At 40.6% G+C, this 18696-nt stretch overlaps 1 protein-coding gene across 1 annotated transcript; it reads right to left on the bottom strand.

Annotated features, from left to right (window-relative positions):
* Window positions 1-2733: 2733 nt before the first annotated feature.
* qsox2 (quiescin Q6 sulfhydryl oxidase 2) lies at window positions 2734-17064 on the bottom strand. The gene is made up of 12 exons (XM_024276367.2): window positions 16306-17064; window positions 10447-10547; window positions 10298-10346; window positions 7758-7863; window positions 7593-7683; window positions 7012-7157; window positions 6355-6492; window positions 6030-6159; window positions 4958-5080; window positions 4737-4887; window positions 4362-4550; window positions 2734-4282 (listed from the first exon to the last, which is right to left on the bottom strand). The coding sequence occupies exons 1-12, from the start codon at window positions 16538-16540 to the stop codon at window positions 3768-3770; spliced, it is 1974 nt and encodes a 657-aa protein (XP_024132135.1). The 5' UTR covers window positions 16541-17064; the 3' UTR covers window positions 2734-3767.
* Window positions 17065-18696: the final 1632 nt, after the last annotated feature.

The following is an 18696-nucleotide window of genomic DNA, read 5'->3' as shown; positions in this document are numbered from 1 at the left end:
GACAGGTAAACTTGAAGCTGGAGTTCAACAAAACTAAGTTCTGGTATTGTTTGGACAAAGAGAGGCCTTAAACTGGGAACTCCAAGAAAACTGTGTTCTCCGTCTGTGAGCACGTAGACATAGACTCATGCTCTCTTATGGGGTCTAGATGACCCCACCTTTACATTGATTGTGATTCCTCCCATGACAAAGGTGGACAGGGTTTCATGTCTGCCACGGACACCAGTGGAGATAAAAAAGTTTTGGAGTGAAGGAAGTGGCTTGCTAGCAAATTCTGTAAATAGGAACTCATGAGGTCTTTAGTATAAAAAATGTCTTTTGATTCTTTACAGTGAGCACATCCGCTCAGCTGTGAAATGAAAACACAACAAAGGTTCAGTTTTCACCCATTTGTTGAAGGGTCCTTGGGCAAGGCACTGACATTACCCCTGGTGGTTATAGGTTGGCGCCAGTGTTCAGTAGCATCAGTGTGTGACAGTGTGGGCTGTGACCCTAAAGCACATCAAAGAAAGTAGTAAAGTGCTGCAACAGTATATACCATTTATCATCTAAGTTATTTCTTCATGGTCAGTTTCTGTAGCTTTTGGAAATGAAAGCCTCTAGACTCAAGAATGAAAATGCCGCTCCATGGACTACAGTATACCTATTCACTTTTAGATCTCTTCGTGGCTAGGGTGAAACTCAAATTTTCACCAAGAAGTCTTACATTTTAAAATATTTAAATGAGTAGAAAACAGCCAAATACTCTAAATTGATAGTTTTAAAAAAAAACTTAATTTAACTTATTTTTTTACAAGTGCTATAATTTGTAAAGTACTTTTGACAACACATTTGTTTTAATACTGCAGTTTTATTTTGTGGAAAGTAAATGCACTGCCTAAATCTAAATTAATTAGAAAACATATTTGACCAAAACTGTCTCTGCAGAACTCCAAGCTTGACTTTCTCTAGTTTTTACTTTCAATAATTAAATTGTTCTTTACAATTTGTGGGTTTAAGAATAAAAAGCAAACAAGCTGCTTTTATACATGAACATAATTCTTATGTCCTGCAGCAGTCCTGGACTGCAAGAGCCAGATAATTATTAAGATTATTGTTTTCATAATTCTTCTTTCTTACTGCATTTGAGCAAAAAATATTCTCCCACTACATACTCAAAAACTCACTATAATTTGCACACACCTAGTACTCAGTGATAATGACTTTTGGGCAGAGAAAATAGCACCCCTCTCCCAAAAAGGATGACATCCCAATAGTGGAACCATCAAATAAATGAAAAGGGGACAAAATCTCTCATGGGGTTCAAAGAATATAGTTAAAAATTCACTAACAAACTGAACCATGCGTGTCTGGGATATCCGATGGAAGTTTTTAAGTTATTATGGGATGGGCACAGGAAATACAGTTTGGCACACATTTTACGGCAAAGTTTGAAATTTGGGGATTTTCACATTTTCCCACAATAGTTGGGAGAAGAGTCAGCAGCTCCTGATAATGGCTGCCTAACCAAAACTACCTAAAGAAGACAAATAAACAAAGCCTGCAAACTAAGACTACCAAGATCCAACCCCAAACTAAAATAACAAAACCCAGTAGAGGAAGACTGCTGAGGACAAAGAGGGAAAAAAGAACAAAAATAAATAAACAAAATAGCACATTTTTAAAGGAAGGATTACTTAACATTTATTTAATTTAGATTAGTTACATTCATAAATTGATGTCTGAGGTGCACATAGATGATAAACTATGTAGGTTTTTACATCCCTGTTGACTTGAAGATGTCTTGTTTAATCAAAGCTACCACCATAATGCATATATTTCATATGCAAAGGAAAACTTTGGAAAAAAGTTTGGTCTTTTATGAGCTAAAAGCGCATATTATCTTATGCTGCGCAACATTGGGTAATAACAGTCCAGAGCTGCACTGAGAAGATCCTGTTTGGCACAGAACATCTTTTATTTTGAAAAGAAGCTATTTGAGCATCTGTCAAAAAAAAAAAAAAAAAAAAAAAAAAAATCATATTTTGAGTGATGCTAGGTTCTTTTTATACTTTTGCTTTTGTTAGTGCCAAAAAATAGACATGATTCATTTCATAAAAAATAAAATAAAATAAATAAGTGTCATGAATGCAAATCCAAATTTCTTAAAGGCTAAAGTAAAACTACACAGCTCCTTCTAGGTTTTGATCAGTAGAAAACCAGCCCAAATGGCTCTTGTTCTGTTAATGGTTGATGACCCCTGGCCTATGGATTTGGATCTACTGGCTCCTAACTCCTCAAGCATCATTGGAAAGCTAAAAATGTTGTAAAATGTAAATGCGAATGTAAAAAATGTTTTTACTGGAATATTGTGAAAATTTAAATCATGACTCTTTGTCTCAAGCTGAACTAAACGATATAACATACAATATAAACATATCAGGAATGTGGGTGTGGCTAACAAAAAACCCTCAGTTGTCAAGGAAATCCAAAATGTTTTTTCTTCAAAAGATTACATAGAACTGTGTGTTATCCCCAGGTGACCGAAACATGAAATGATTGCTATGGAGATGAACAGAAAAGCTGCCATTTTGGAATACAGGTATTTGTTTCTCACGTGCAGCTCTGACCAACGCCTGTGGATCATACAACGCCGCTCGCAGCTTTAACTTGAACAGGATTTGGGGTTTTGAATGGCAGCCAAACAGAAACTGATTTGAAATCTCAACCAAAATCCTGCTAAAAACAAAGTCAGTGATGCAGCAACAGGATTTATTCACACACATTTACAGGTTTCAAACCGTCACTCCGAACAGCACAGTATGAGTGAAACACAAAAGTACAGGAAGAGTCCTATTAAGTGATTAAAAAAAGGAAAATAAAACAGTGTAAAACACACTACCCAAAAGGGAAATCCACGAAGAACTAAAGCTAAGGTAAAAAATAAATATCAAAGCTACCGGCACATCTTGGTCGCATTTTCATTCAATAAATTAATTTCAAAGATAAAAAATAGCAGTATTTTTTCACATTATTTTACCCTATTTTCCTTATGTTTTGAACTCACTCCTGCTGTTGTCTCTAATAAATCCTGCATCTGTACCTGATAGAAAAATATTTACTTCATCTATTTTCTGAAACGAAGAGGAGGGAGTGGCCACCAGGAGGCGCCCAATCCCCCATAATCCTTAACAGAGGATGGGATGGATTCATCTTTATTCAGTTAACCTATGACTTCACTTTGACTTTTAATCCAAACTAACCCATCTCTTAATCTGGGTCTGGATTAAAAATACTCTTTCTGGAACAGAGTTTCTTAATCTGGTCCAAAAACGAACCGTTCCATTATCCTAAATAAACATGGTTCCTCACACAGGTGTAAACACAAACACTGTCTTTGTGCAGAGGGGGCGGGGCATGAGACGACAGGTGTGTCAGCAGGTTTGGCACAAAGTGACATCAGGCTCTTTGATCCAGTTCAAGTCTCTGCCCCCTTCACGTCCCTCCAGAGGGATTCTGGGACATGCAGTCCGGTTTAAAGAGCTTGTAATTCTTCACAAACAGGCTGGATCAGAGCGACCCGTTTGAATCTAAACATACAAAAAGTCCTGGCTCTGATTCAGAGTCTGGCCCAGGTTTAATTTGGATCCGATTTTTCACTTTTGCTAACAACCATTTAGATTCCTCTGCTTTTGAACGCCAAGCATTCATGGCGGCTCTGCTAGCGACACTGATAACGGGTCAGGCAAACGCCTCACTGGAACGAGTTTTAACTGGTCTGGACCCGGTCAAACGTGGAGGCGGGAATGTCGGAGCTTCCACCTCCTGGAGCGAACCTTGAAGAAGAAGAAGAGGAGCATGAGGAAGAGGCAGGAGGAGACGTAGAGCACCACGCACAGACTCATGTCCACGCTGTTGAAGCCCATGCCCAGAATCCACACCCCCCTGCCCTCCCCCTCCCCCATTACTAAGTCCTTCATCTCCGGCCTCGGGCTGGCCTGCGCTGGTTGAGGCCCTGGCTGCTCCTCGGCTTTCATTCCTCCTCCTCCTGCTGCTGCTCCTCCGCGGTCTTCCACCTTTGACTTGCTGGTGGGAAGGAGGTCAAAAGAAGGAGCAGGGGCGCGTGGTGGGGTCAGGGAGTATTTGGGGGACAGGTTGGAGGCACTGTAATGGTGTCGGAGAAAGTGAAGAACATTGTCCAGGTTCCACACATGGACGCCATTTTGCTCTTCGTGGCAGGAGGCGCAGAGGGAGGGGCTGGGCCACTGAGCTTTGGGGAACAGGGGGTCATCGCTCAAGGAGCCTGAGGAAGAGGAGAAGACACCATCAGATCTCGATTCAGGAGTCAGACCGAAGTCTGCTCTGTGTGCGTCTGCGCAGACCTGCCAGCCGCGCGTTGACCCGGTTGTGCTGGTTCCACAGCCACAGGATCTGCTCTCCTGGACTCTTCACCTCGTGAATGCCGGCGGCTACTGCCTGCTCAAAGTGCTGACCGCACTCCTGGCAGCCGAAGAACGTCCGGATGTAATGACGCATGACCTGGAGCACCGGCGCGGCCTCGACCTCCAGACCTGCAGAGAAAATCATCTGTCACACAAAGCAACCCAGAAGATAGAAGGATGAAGAAGGAATCTTCATCTGAACCAACTTCTGCGGCACTTTAAAATATTCGTATAGTTGAACTTGCACGGAGCAACCCTGCAGAAAAATCTCTTTCCTGTTTCCTGAAGGTTTGGATTTTCCTGGACTGTTCGTACCTGTGTTGTCCAGCGCGTTGGGCATGGCGTCATGCTGCACGGTCAGAACATGAAACAGAGTCCAGAGGGAACATGGGTAACCTCGGAGCCCCGGCCTGCTGCCCTGACAGCCGACCCAGCGTAGCTCCTCCCCCAAAAACACGCCTGCAATCTGCAGAGGAAACAGAGGGTGAGCTGCTGCTCCACGAGCTTACATGTGTGAACCCGTTTGTGCGTCTCACCCTCATCTTGTTGTTCACCAGGTCCAGAACGGCCTGGTAGGGGATTCGCTGTAGTGGCAGACTGAGGAGCCAATCGGAGAGCGTCTCCATCAGCTTCACCACTGAGCCTCCACCTGGATACAGCTGCATAGCCACAACCTTTTTTTCATTTCCAGAAGCAAAGATGAGCATTTCTGTGGTTCGCCGCAACAATTCTGTGTCAATAAAAGGTTTTTCTCCGTGCTAGGAGTTTGCAGCAGAACTACAGGGTTACCATGGAAACTAAACTGCATGTTTAACTTCCAGAGAGACGAGGATTTAAACCTCCTGAGCTTTTAGACTTTGAGTTATCGTCCAAGTCGAAACACAAATAACTGAAACGCACAAACAAAAATCAGCCGGTATAACCTCAACACATGCTGCTGCAATATTGTGGATTCATAAAAATGTGCTGCTTTCTAATGCAGTCGCCCCTCAAAGTTTTTTTGTGTCTTTATGTTGTGGCAGATTTTTTTTTTTTTAAGTTGCTTCATTTTGCTCAAGGAAACCATTGATACCAGAAAATTCCAGATCCCTCACCTCATCTTGACCATAGTGCAACATTTATGTAGCAATAAACGAAAACATCCTGTTTTAATGACTTTTTTAAGCGAGATTTTGACCAGTGCATTCATAGATGTAATGCAGTACACTGCCACCAGAGGGAGCTTTGAGCATGCAAAGAGACTAAATAAAAACTTAAAATCTTTAAAGTTAAGAGCTGAGGTGATGGAGGTTAAATCCACAGAAGAGAGAAAAATACAGAAAGTAAGAACGTGTTTCTTTGAACAAATAGAGGTCACATATGGGGTCAAAACAGGGTCAGCTTAAAGTGAATGAAAAACTAGATAGTACATGTGAAAAAAACATTTGAAAAATACATTTAAAACATCAATTAAAAAATATTTATACACCTAAAACTGTTACCAAACAAAAAAATGTTTATTTGACAAGCTTCTGTTCTGTATTTTCAACTTTTTTGTTTCTCTCCCTCTTTGCATTGCAGTTTCTATCCAGACTTTTTGCTTTAAAACTTTTATCCATCATTGCTTACCTTGGAAACCAAAGTGACAAAGTCCTTGAAGACCTTTAGCTTCTCTCCCTCCAGCATGCTGTGAGCGGCCAGTTCCACTCTCAGCAGGTAGTGAAGTGCTGACTCCAGATCAGCCGTGTACACCTGGGACCTGCAGATGCAGAAATGCTAACTGTAGCTTTTCTACACATTCATCTGTTTCTAGATCAGCACAGTAGATTACGGATTAAATTCTTCTACTTCATCTGATTGGTTACTTTTCAGGTTATTGCTTCCTTCACTCTGCCTGTAGGACGTTGACATGCCGTGTTTCCAAAATAAACTAAATGGAAGTCCAGACTCTGACCTGTTAAAATCCCTCCAGGGTTCTGAGTCCTGTTTGCCCGACGGCGCCCCCACATGGGCAACGGCCGAACTGCTGCGGCGCTGAACTCCAGGCAGCGTCCTCAGGAGGGATGAGAAGAAGAAACGGAGCTTCTTCTCGCTTCAGGAGGACGAGACCAAAGGGCATTAGTCAGTGTAGCACAGCAGACGCAGCGCGGATACTTCCTTCTCCAGCAGAGTTTGAAAACAAAAGTGGGTGGAGCCAGATTTGTTTTCCGCAGACAAGTCAGTCTCGGTTTATTCTAATGTGAACCCAAACAGGAACAAGCTACCTAACTACTCCTCTGTGGTTGGATAGATGTTTTTTTATAAACCCCATCAATCTATCTTATATTAAACATTGTAAATGAATAGTTGGGGGCGGGCCTCTTTATTGGACAGGTAACTGTTGCATCAATTACTCTAGAACCGCCTTGCAGCTTCCAGCTACTGAAGGCGTGTTTGCTCACCCACTGACAGTTTTCTGAGAGGTGAGGTCATGAAGTTATGGAAAACAGAAACATTACGAGAAGGAAAATCTGGAATCAGAAAGACCCAATACTAAAATAAAAAACATATAAATGTTCGGCTGTGTGTCTGCAGGTCTGATAAATCCTTTCACCTGCTAGGACTTACTTACCTGTACAGGTGTCCATGCGTCCCGTTGGGATGCAGCAGGTAGATGGAGGGGAAAGATGTAATTTTCAAGGCGTCCAGTAGGGGGAGATCGGAGCTCAGAGCTCTTTTAACTTGCACACCTGAGTAAAGCAGCAGGTCCAGGATCACCTGACACACACAGAAGATTTAGGAAGTTTGTAGAAACCTTAACTTTAACTATCTAAGCATCACAGCTTAGACCCTAAACTGAACAGGGAGGTACAAATGTCCTGACATCTGACCAATCCTAATGTTTTAACTATGGAAGCGAACTGAACACACACACAAACCTGTTCTCATATCTTAGAGGGCACACACACACACACACACACACACACACACACACACAAACCTGTTCTCATATCTTAGAGGGGAGCATGTGTGTTACTCATGCCAATTTTGGAGTCACAGAGGCTTCATTTCAGTCTAACCTTCACAAAAGTAATTATTTAACACCTTAGAGCTTTAATAAATTAAGCACAATAGGCAAATCCATATACTTTGGATCTTTTTGTTCTTCTTTTGTGTCACATCTGGATCCTCAGAGTCCCGCTAGAATCTCACCTCCCGCCCAACGTACGAATCCGGCTCCTCCACAAAAATGGCGGTGTAGTGGTCTGACTTTTGACCGAGGAGGGGGAGGAGTTTAGCTGAGCTGCAGGCAAACATCAGCAGAGTTTAATGAAAGAGCAGAATTCTGATAAGGAGGTTCGGTTCTGGTTCTGGTACCTGTATGGCTCTAGTGAAGGGCAGCGTTGGGGCCACTCCAGTCTGGTGTGATTCTGCAGGATGTTCACCATTAGCTGACGGATGGACTGGACCCCCCTGTCTGCACCTGAATGAACACAAAGACTCAGTTTCTTCTGTTACTGAAATCAGAACCATTTTACACCAGAGCCGTTTACACAGTTCTGAAGGGATTATGACAATGAAGAAAAATAGCTCTTCTCCACATCAGAAGTAGTTGGAATTACGTTAGTATCTCAGATGCTAAAGGGTTAAGCTAAAAGTTTACGTCTTTTAAAGCCAAAATGGCTGCAGTCATTGTTTAGAGAAAGACGTTGAAACGACAGGAACAAAGAGAGGTTTCTCGCTCATGTAGAGACACTCAAAGACCACAAACTGATTACTGAGAACGCTGTTCCAGGACAGCGTTCTTCATCCTCACTAGGCCCCACCTCTTGTCTTCTGCCCCATTGGGAGTCTCCACTGCCTTCTATCCCTGTCTGGAAGCTGTCATGGCCGCAGGCCGACCAGCTGCAGCGTGTGCTGCAATGGCCTTTGTTTGCATCTGTTTCATTTGTGTTTTTCTCTCCATTGAGTTGATTTAGCATAAACCAGAGCTCATGCATTAGATTCTGCACAATGTTCCACTGTCCTCCAGTTAGCTCTCTTTGCTATGGATCTGAGTAAATCAAGTCTTTAGTGTTAGAAAGCAGCACAGTTGATAACTTCCTGTCTGTGCAGTGCACCATTGGACAACAACTAGCCTTTTCTTGGGTCCGTCTCTTTAAACCTTTAAACACTCGAGTCGTCACTGGTGACATCTAAATGACACACGCCCTTTGACCTACCGTAACTCTTTGGCCATTTATACCATCAATGTGAATGAGCTGATTCTGATGCGGAGAAAAGTAGCTTGGCACATAAAGTCCACAAAAGACGGTTTTCCAGAATCCGCTGGAACTATATTGATTCCGTAAATGGTTGAAGAGTTATGCTAGTCAAAAAAAGTGATAAATCTATCAGGAATAGTCCACACTCTTCTAACTACCTTAAATCTTCAACTGTTCATGCAACTAACGTAATTCAAATGGATTCTGAATCCGTTGGAATGTCATTATTTGCATAAGTGGTCAAAAGAGTTGAGGTAGTTGCATGAACCTTGACACCAGATATAGGGATATTTTTGGACGAATTTTGCATGTTGTGGTACTAGCACCAAATTTGCAATAAACTTACATAAAAGTCCCTTCTTTCACGAAAAAAATCTATGAAAGCCATGGAAATAATTCAAAGTGGCGGCCATTTTTTAAGAAGGTAGCCATATACTCAATTGTTACAAAAATATTCAATTTTTATTTGCTACAAAAGACGTATTATCACCGGACAAAGCAGGGTATGATGTCACCCATTGAAAATGCCAAACCAACGGCTCTTGTGAAATAAGGTCAAATCTGTCAATGATTTTTCTGCATTACGGGTGCCGCCATTTGGAGAAAGACGACAATGACTGTTCCGAGTCAGTCCGAGTCACCAATCATGAGTGAGCTTGTTGGAAGTCCACATCCCATCCACTGAAAGCGGCTCGGGAGAATCTGTCAAACAAATGTTTGAGGGTGGGGCCAGGCTTCTACCGAGGCATCTGATTAATCAGTTTATATTGTAACTTGAATAATTTGCCATCCATCCATCCATCTTCTTGACCGCTCTGTCCCTTTCGGGGTCGCGGGGGTGCTGGAGCCTATCCCGGCTGCTGATGGGTGAAGGCGGGGTACACCCTGGACAGGTTGCCAGTCTGTCTCAGGGCCTCAATCACACACATCCACTCTCACAGACACACCTAGGGACAATATAGAGTCACCAATTAACCTATGAAGCATGTTTTTTGGACGGTGGGAGGAAGCCAGAGTCCCCGGTGAAAACCCACGCATGCACGGGGAGAACATGCAAACTCCACACAGAAAGGTCCAACCGGGGCCTTCTCGCTGTGAGGCAAGAGCGCTAACCACTGCGCCACCGTGCAGCCCAACAAATAAGCCTCGGGTGGGATTCGAACCGGCTACCTCTTGATTACAAGACCGCGGGTTTAACCGCTGAGCCAGCCAGAAACCTTTAATAATTTGCGATAAAGATAAAAAATAATGGAAAAGAAAATTAGGATTATCAAGAAGAAACTAAGAAAAAAATGTATCGGAGCAAGAATGATTATTCTGACAAATGTAATGACTAAGTAATAGCCGTTTATTTCTCAATAGAAGTCTATGAGATTTTAGTTTCTCGGAGCCAGCAGGTACTTCCTGTTTGGAACACAAAGGGGGAGGGGTTTAGCTGTCCAGTGATTTTACAGTCTATGACGCAAAATAACATGTCAGAAAGAAAGGAAGAAGCGTAACTGTAACAAAGACTTAACTCGTCCAAATAGCTGAAGTTTTTTACTTTGTGAAAACAAAGACATGAAAAAACATCTTTGGTTAAAAAGGATAAAACAAATTCAAGCATGACATATTTATGATTAAACAGCAAAAAAAGCTGAATTGCTGTCTGACCTCGGTATGCTGTTCCTTTTTCTCCTGGAGAACTGTGAGCCCGAAAGTACTGCAGAAGAAAACAAACAGCAGCTGGTTATTTACACGCCTGCTCCTGCAGGAGGAACGGCGTGGGAATGTTGCAGTTGTGCTGCTGCACTCCAGCTCACTTTGAAGGTCGGGTAGAATTGGATGTTGTAGTCTCTGCAGACGTCAAAGTTCTCCTCCTGAGCGCAGTCCAGCACGGCAACACCGATGGCCTCCTGCCAATCTGACAGACACGCACAATCAGGATGAATCCAGCAAAAAACACGTCTACAGTCACAGCAAGTTCTCAAACACGAGGAACTCGAACTAGAAACTTATCAGCTTTACAAAATTAAAGTTCATTCAACATCAACACCACCCCTTCCCTCCTGGTTGCTGAGAGCTCTCTGTTTACCCCCAACCTAACATTAGCAGTACAACAAAAATGGTGGTCAATACTGGAGGCGTACAGTTTTGAACCAGATTCCAGCTCAAACGAGGAAAACAAAGATGTTCTTGGATCTATTTGTTTGGAAGTGGAGGCATCGAGTGGAGCGGGGCAGAGAGCTTATTCTATATCACAAATGTAGTATTTTTTCTTCATCTGCTCCTGATTCACAACAATTTGAAAAAAGAAATACTCAGAAATGCAATTTAAAGCTTAGTTTTATCCGTACAAATCCCCCTACTGGAGTGAGTCTTTAAACTCAAGCTTTTAAATTAAATTAAAAAAAACTTGACATCCATCAAGAAGAGGCTCGTTCTCTGAACCACTAGTCTAGTGAGACGGGAAGCTGGTTCACTGAGGACAGAACGTTTTAGTCATTCATTTCAATAAAGGAATGTGTGAACGTCTGAGCATCACAGATCCCCTTTGATTCCAGCACTCTATCTGGGTTTGGGAGGAGAAGGTCTTTGTCCGACCAGCACCCTCTGACCTCTGCAGCAGATGGAGCGTGGATGTGTGTGTGTTGATGTGGCAGCTGGTCTCTGGTCGATGATTCCCCAGAGGCCCACTAAGGGGACAGATGGACCTTAAGGACCCGGTTCCCATGCTCAGACTTCAGGTCTATCTTTGTTTTAAACTAAACCTCTACTCTACCCAGAATTCCCTGAAGAACTCTTGATATTTTTTTCTAACAACTTAACATGAAGGTGAAATAAAAATCATTGTCTTTTCATTTAAGAAGCTTGGAGCTGCATGGTGGTGAGGTGGACATCACCAGATTGGATCGTTCTGGGTCAGAACCTTCTATAAAGATCATTTTAAGAAGATGTAGAACTCTCCGCGTACTTTTGGCCCAGTAATAGGCAAGAGTTTTGTTATTTGAATGACCACAGACAGAGGAAAGAAGAATCTTCTGATTCTAACTTTTGTTTTCGGAGTGCCAAATCTTCAGCAAACCTCCAGCTTTTCAACGATTCCTCCATCAGAACTAAGGATGTAAAGGATAATCAAATATACCAAAAACTGATCTAGCACTCGGAATAACAGCAGTAAGTGTTTAAAATTACAGATACAAACGAGATTATGTTGGTGAAAAGGGGGGAAATTGATCAGGAAGTTACTCATCGGTTTCTGATAAACTTTGCTGGTTCCTCTTGCGTCTCTACTGTGTTTGCCTTTTAACGTACATGCTAACAAAAAGACCAATCACAGGCTTACTTCTACCAAGTGGGGTCAATTACCATTGGCTGACAGTGAAGGCTGTTTGTTGTGTTCAACTGTATCTGAATAAATTAATAAAACACCCTTTTTTCAACAAACTTTTTCAGGCCACAGATCAATTTAATGTCAAACAATATTTTTATGGAAGTGAGTGTTCAATTTTTACCTTTTTTTTAAGCACCCATTTTTTTTCTTAACCTTTGAGGCTAAAGTTTGTCTTCATCCTCTGTAAAATACAGCAGCGACTTCAAACGTTATTTGTACACTGGATTTCATGTAGGAACTATTTAAATGTGACATAGATTTTACCTTATAACACATAAATGTTAAAAAGGAAGGTAAAAAATTAGATGCTAACTTAAGCTTCGTCAGGTGGATTAATAAAAAAAAAAAAAAAAAAAAAGAGACCCTAAAACTGGTATTCTATAAAAACTTTGTTAGCAGCATCCTTGCAACATTTGACAGCCGGCTGCCGAATATTATCCATTTTTATGATGGTGTGTGGGACTATAAATCAATATTTGGAGTAAATACTTCTGGATTTTGTCTGTTACATGCAGATTTCTTTAATTTTTAAGCCAAAGGCTCTTCTTCTGTGTCCTCACTGAATCTGTTCTGTTAAAAGAAACTTTCCAAATACGTTTGTTTTTGCTATCTTTACTGCCTTCAGGGTTTCAATTTACACTTTAGCCATCGGTGCAGCCGTTTTAAGAAAGTAGCAAATTGATTTTCACCATGTGACTGAGTGACGTGACATGTGAAATGTTTACACAAAGTTCCTTCAAAATCCGATTATAAATAAAACAGAAAAAACGTAGGACAAGTTTTGGCTTATTTCTTTTTACTCTGTGGCCCGGTACCAGGTGTCCAACAGAAGGATCTAAAATACCTAAAATGTCATTTTTTTTAAAGTTTGAAGCTGCTATATCAAAAACATTATGGTTTTGTTGCTTAAACTAAAAAGTGTCGGGGAGAAAAAAAAAAGGAATTTTCAATTAAAGTGTGTATTTAGACTGGAAAAGTCTGTTGGTCCGGATCGGACTGACTTAAACCAGACATTTCTGTTTTAAGCCATTCTGTGAATGTAAACAAAACTATGTGACTAAAGATCTCTTCAGTCATTGGCCAGGAATCATGAGGGCGGGGCAAAGCAACACGAGAAAGAATAATGGAAGCCCTAAGCTTTGCAATCCTTGTCGGGATACTTCAAGAATCCTAAATTTATATTTCTCTGACCAATTTTGAACGTCTGTATGAAGGTTCAACACTTTTTACTGTTAATTTGGTATGGTGGAGGCAAGGTGGTTACTGAGGAGAAGGAGGCAATGAAGGTACGTTAAGAAGTGTTTACGATTGTTGGGAAACAGTGTTGGAAACGAGTATCACTTTAAAAGTTGATTTCATGAGCCTGCATTCATTTGAGCATGTTTCAATGAGTTCATGCGTCTCATCATTGCTTGATGTTTGTCCGAGGTTGCTATATTCCTTCTCCGTTTACATCCTGTAATGCTCAGCTATAATGGCCGTTTGGTCCAGTTTTTCCACTCCGAGCACAGAGTCTATTCAGACTGAGACGACTCAGAGTGAACCAGAGCTCAGTCCAATTGGAAACAAGCTGAGACCACCTTGAAAGATGGATCAGAGAGGGGTTCCTGGTCCCGGACCACGGTCCAATTGGGTGTATTCAGAGCAAAAATTTGTTCTGGATTATTGAGGGAAACAAACTGTGGTTCACTTTAAGCGAGTCAAATGTGTCCAGTTTGACTACACCCATAGATTTAAATGCCATAAGAATAATAAATATGTAGATTGTATCTATTTAAGTAACAGATTTGGACTGTAAAGAATCACCACAAAGTTAGCCGAATCTTTTATGTATCAATTCATGGTTCCAGATGCATAATCATGTGAGAGGTCCATAACCCTAATCAGGACAGTAACCTCCTTTAGGACCGTTCTGCCTATTCTGGGTTCATCTCCACTTATTGCCTTTTACACCATGAAACTGTTTAATTGAAGAAAAGACATTTAAACTTAATCATGAGAGAAGAAAAGGCTTTAGAAAGCCAGGGATCAGGAGTTACTTTAAGCAACTTAATCGTGAAGTTTCATTTTTAATTACAGTTTTACTTGTTATATACACACGTCTGTGTTGCTCTACTAGAAATGTTGCTTTTAGTCTGAAAATGTATGTTTTATAAACATTCAAATGAATTCTCTTGTATTGTTTTTAATTAATAAAAAGCTTTTTCTGCATTTTTTATGGTCTGCTCAACTTCTTAGCATAATTTCAAACATATATAAATGATTTCAGCCTTTGGGTTTCCTGAAGAGCTTCAGCTGTCAGCCTTCACAGGAAACGCTCTTTTGTCATGTATTGACACAAAGTTTCAGGAAATCTCAAGGACTCCTTTGCTTTGAATGAATTCCAGACGTGCTGTGGTCGTGATGTTTGTGAGATGCAAACAGGTGGATGTGTTTGCTCTGAACGCGATCTCACACAACAATCTGCACGGAAAGAACAGAGACGGTTTCCAAGAGTTTTGTTCTTCAATATTAACCATTTTAAAGTAACACAGTTTAAATTATAACAATGTTGTTCTTCCGGTGCAGATGTGATGGATATAAATGCTTAGCTATTATAAAAATGTGTGAAATTTGAGGATCAAACAGAGACAGTGAAGCTCCATGCAGCAAACTGGAATCATGGGATTGGCACAACGTCCCCTCTTTATGAATTTATTTGCTCAAATTTCAGGGAAATGAACAGTGCTTTTAGACGTTTGATTTATGCCACAGTCTGTATTTCCCAGGATTATCTGCTTTGTTTGGTAGAGTAGAAAGATGACTTCCAGGTGATTTGGGCTCCAGGTGAGCAGCTGTTTTAGCCTGATTTTGTTTCCAGGCAGCAAACTAAATAAAAGCCTTAAATGTGTTCGGCGTTGCCCCATGTTGAACCCCAGTGTGACGGAGAATCCCAGTGAAAGCCTCCCAGGAGTTTTCCACAATTTTTATTACAGCACGGGGTAAATTTGACCATGTAAAGAGTGATTATAAGAAGAGTAAATATTAAAATACAAGTAAATTGTTACATTATGGAATTCAAAACACTAATATTTTAGGAATTGAGAGAAGAGATTTAAAGCCATAAGCCAGCTCTGTTGGAACCAGCATAAGCCATTTTGAGTTTCAATGAAACAGAACAAAACAAACAATTTAACTCAACTTTATTGATATTTTTGCTTTTATTGCTATTACTTTGTACTAAAATGAAAATAAATCATAAACAACCCTTTATGGATCATGTGTTTCTTAAATAAAAAAACTTTTTTTAGTTTTGGTAGTTTTAGTTTGATGGAATTGTTGCATATCAATGTTATTACAAAGTCATTGGCAAGTAATCAACAGTTTTATTAATTAAATTCGGTATAAAACCCCAAAAGTACCATTCATTTTTATGCTGCTTTTTATTAATCACTTTTGTTTAAAAATCTGATTTTATTTTTTAAACTTGAAGCAAATATTTTCTCTATCTTTGATCTGAATATTTTAATTCATAATATTTAATCTGTTTCTGTGTTTTTTCTATGATCAATCTTTTGTGTAAGCTTTCAGTTTCTTAAAAGTTAGTCATGTTAACCTGTAATCCTGAAACTGTAAACTTAATTGTCATGTGATCCAGTTCCTGCTAACTCCTAGTTAAACCTGTCAGACGTAATAAATGCAACTGTTCTGACCCGGTTCTGTTTCCCGGTCCTAGTCTGATGTTTAGAGTTCAGATAAAAACCCTGAATCCACCTGTTTGGGTCCTGAACCGAACCACCTGTTAGCTGAGCTAGGCTAACTTTAGCTAACTTAAGCTAACAACAGAATCCGTTTTTACACTTAAAAATAAAGAAAATAGTTTAAATAACCAACTCAATCAGTCATGTTGATTCCCGTAATAAAGTATTTTGTATAATAAACTATTACTAGGGCAAAATGTTAAGAATTAAGTCAATTTTACATCCCTATTAGCTAATTAGATCCACTTATCTGAAACCAGTCAGAACTCCATTGACAAAAACACGATTTTAAACACTGAAAGCACACAGACTTAGCAACATTCATACATTTGTTTTCTACTAAAACAACATAACAAATGATTACATTTCACTTTAGTTTAAGCCGAATAGACGGAGCCATCTAACAAAATCAAAAGGTACACCAAAGATTCCCAAAATTTTCATAGTTTCACTGCTTAGCCCCAATTTTAGAAATACGCGTTTGAGCAGAGACTGGGACGGTGAACGCACCACGCCGGACGGGAACATATGCGACTCTGCAGCGGTACCTTTCACGTCCTGAGCCAGCACCTTCCATGTGCTGGAGTAATGGATACAGTGTCCGCACCAAGAGGAGTAGAACTGGACCAACCAGGCCGAGGACGAGTTACTGATGGTGGGCTTCAGGCTGCTGCTGCCCAGGATCACCAACGGGTCGTCCTCCGTGTACAGCCGGGATGCGCCACCCAGGCACCCCGAGACAAACCAGAGGACGCCCGCCGCTTGGAAACACAAACGAAACATCCTGCCTGCTGTGCAGCGACACAGCGACAGCGGGTTGTCAGAGATATGAGTAAATCCTTCCGAAACGGAGCTTGAGAGGCCGGGGAGACATGAGCGCAATGCCCCTCTGCTTCCGACTGTTTCTAGACTGAGCACAGCAGAGAGATGTCTCACTCTGACTCATTTTCAATGACAGAAACAAGAGCGCAGGAACAAGACACATTTCCTAAAGCAACGAGTAATGTCATTACATATCTTTTTTTATAGTCTTCGCGGACAAAATTACAAAAATTACAAAGTGAAAAAGCAATGAAACAATTGGGTTTTCAAAAAATTACTTTGCGTCATCATCTCGTCGTAATAAACGATCTTCTGCTTTTTCACATACAGTAAGTTTTAACTTCGTGACGTTTTGGTGGACGACGTGCAATCTGAGCTGCGTTTGAGTAAGCTCGGATATCAATCTTTCCATATAAAGGTTCGTCAACTTCGTCAGAAAATTCTCCTTTATTGTGATTAGTTAGTCAAGAATACTAATACAATTTTGAGGAAAAATTAAAAAAAAAAAAAAAAACATTACAAAAATGGTGTCATACTTTTTTTTATTATTGTGGTATTGTTTTTCTGACAGCGTATTTTGTAAACAAAACAAAATGTTTCTAATACAAGAATACATTTACATATTTTTCTGAGAAAAAAACAAAAACATCCTTAAATATAATAATAAAACACATCTGGTTTCAAAATTTTTAAAAGATAATTATCTTTTCAAAATACAGCTGACCAACAATAAAGCCAAATAATTTAAAGATACGACCAGATCGTCCTTTATCGAGTTTTTTTAAATCAGATTTAATGATTTTACGAGATGATTATATCTTCTCAAGGTCAAGGAAATCCTTTTTGTCTTGAGAATAACTTGTGTACCTGGCTTTGTGTCAGACGGTTCATTATAATCTGAATTTGTGCAGAAATTCACAAAGTTTGAAACCTCGGTAATGAAATCTGCAGTACCGCAGGAAATCCACAAGAGGGCAGCCTAGTGCAGCATGAAGGTTTTTTCAAGCTTATCAAACACGTTCAATTAATGACAAATGGACACAAGCTGCATGAAGGAAAAAACCTACAAATATTTTATGACAACGACTTGTTCAGGGTGTACCTCACCTTCACCAAAAAGTAGCTGGGATAGGCTCCAGCATGCATGGATGAATTTTATGAAAAGTTAATTGTTAGTGAGGAATAAATGTCGAAGAACAAAATGTCTAGTTTCCATCCATCATTCTTCCACTGGAGCTGAGTAGTGGATTCTGGAGGAAACTCGTCGATTGTGTTCAGGATCTTGTCCTTTCAGTGGAGACCCAGAGCTCATGGTGAGAGTGAGAGACTAATAAAATTCTGAGAGCTTCAGGTACAGCTCCTTCTTCACCACACAAGATTGATGCAACAGCTACTTTAGTTCAAACCCACAGAAACATAAATAGAAAATACATTTTTTTCTAAATATGTATTGTAACTTTTGAGAGAGAATCACATGATTTCCTTTCAAGATAAAAGACATTCTGCACCAAACCAAATGCAACAGAAACTTGACCCTCCAAACACTGAGGTTTGAAAGAGAAACGATCTTAAAATTAAAGCGATTTCTAATGAATCTGACAGGATAGCGTGTTTGCTCTTAGGCCTTTGCTGTTTTCTTACAAGATTTAAGTGGATTCAGATAAAAGTTTAGGTTTACGAGTTATCTAAATGTGACTAATTTGATTTGACGGTTCACGCAAAACAAAAAAAATTAAATCTGACATTTTTATCAGACATCATTCAGGAAGCAATTGATCCTCAAGTTGTAGCAGAAGTGAATCTAATGTTTCCTGAATGTTTTTTTCCATTGTTGTTCTGGGAGTCTGACCCCACGTCACCGTGGAAACGCTTTCACAAACAGACAGGTAATGTGACTGGACGCCTGACGGCTTCATCGCAGGCTCCCCCGACCCCACAAACAAGCTCCAACATCATCAGCTGTCATCGATCAGCCGTCTTTGTCTTCATCGTCAGTTTGGTGGGGAAGCACGCCGTCTGCAGGGCGGGGCGTGGCCACGCAGCCTGTGGTAACAAGCGTGCTGCTCACCTTGTGACGGACTGACCTGCAGACACCTCAGCGTCAGTTACTGCCAGCA

This window comes from Oryzias melastigma, linkage group LG9, assembly GCF_002922805.2.
Source record: "Oryzias melastigma strain HK-1 linkage group LG9, ASM292280v2, whole genome shotgun sequence".
Taxonomy (NCBI): Eukaryota; Metazoa; Chordata; class Actinopteri; order Beloniformes; family Adrianichthyidae; genus Oryzias; species Oryzias melastigma.
The sequence above is the reverse complement of the archived record's forward strand: the minus strand, read 5'-3'. Positions and strand labels throughout refer to the sequence as shown.

Excerpts from the sequence above, each read along its gene's own strand:
- qsox2 (XM_024276367.2), bottom strand. The coding sequence starts at position 16,540 with ATGTTTCGTTTGTGTTTCCAAGCGGCGGGCGTCCTCTGGTTTGTCTCG. Across the intron at positions 10,548-16,305 it reads GCTGGCTCAGGACGTGAAAG|ATTGGCAGGAGGCCATCGGT; the intron begins GTACCGCTGCAG and ends CGTGTCTGTCAG. Across the intron at positions 6,160-6,354 it reads CCCTGGAGGGATTTTAACAG|GTCCCAGGTGTACACGGCTG; the intron begins GTCAGAGTCTGG and ends CTGCATCTGCAG.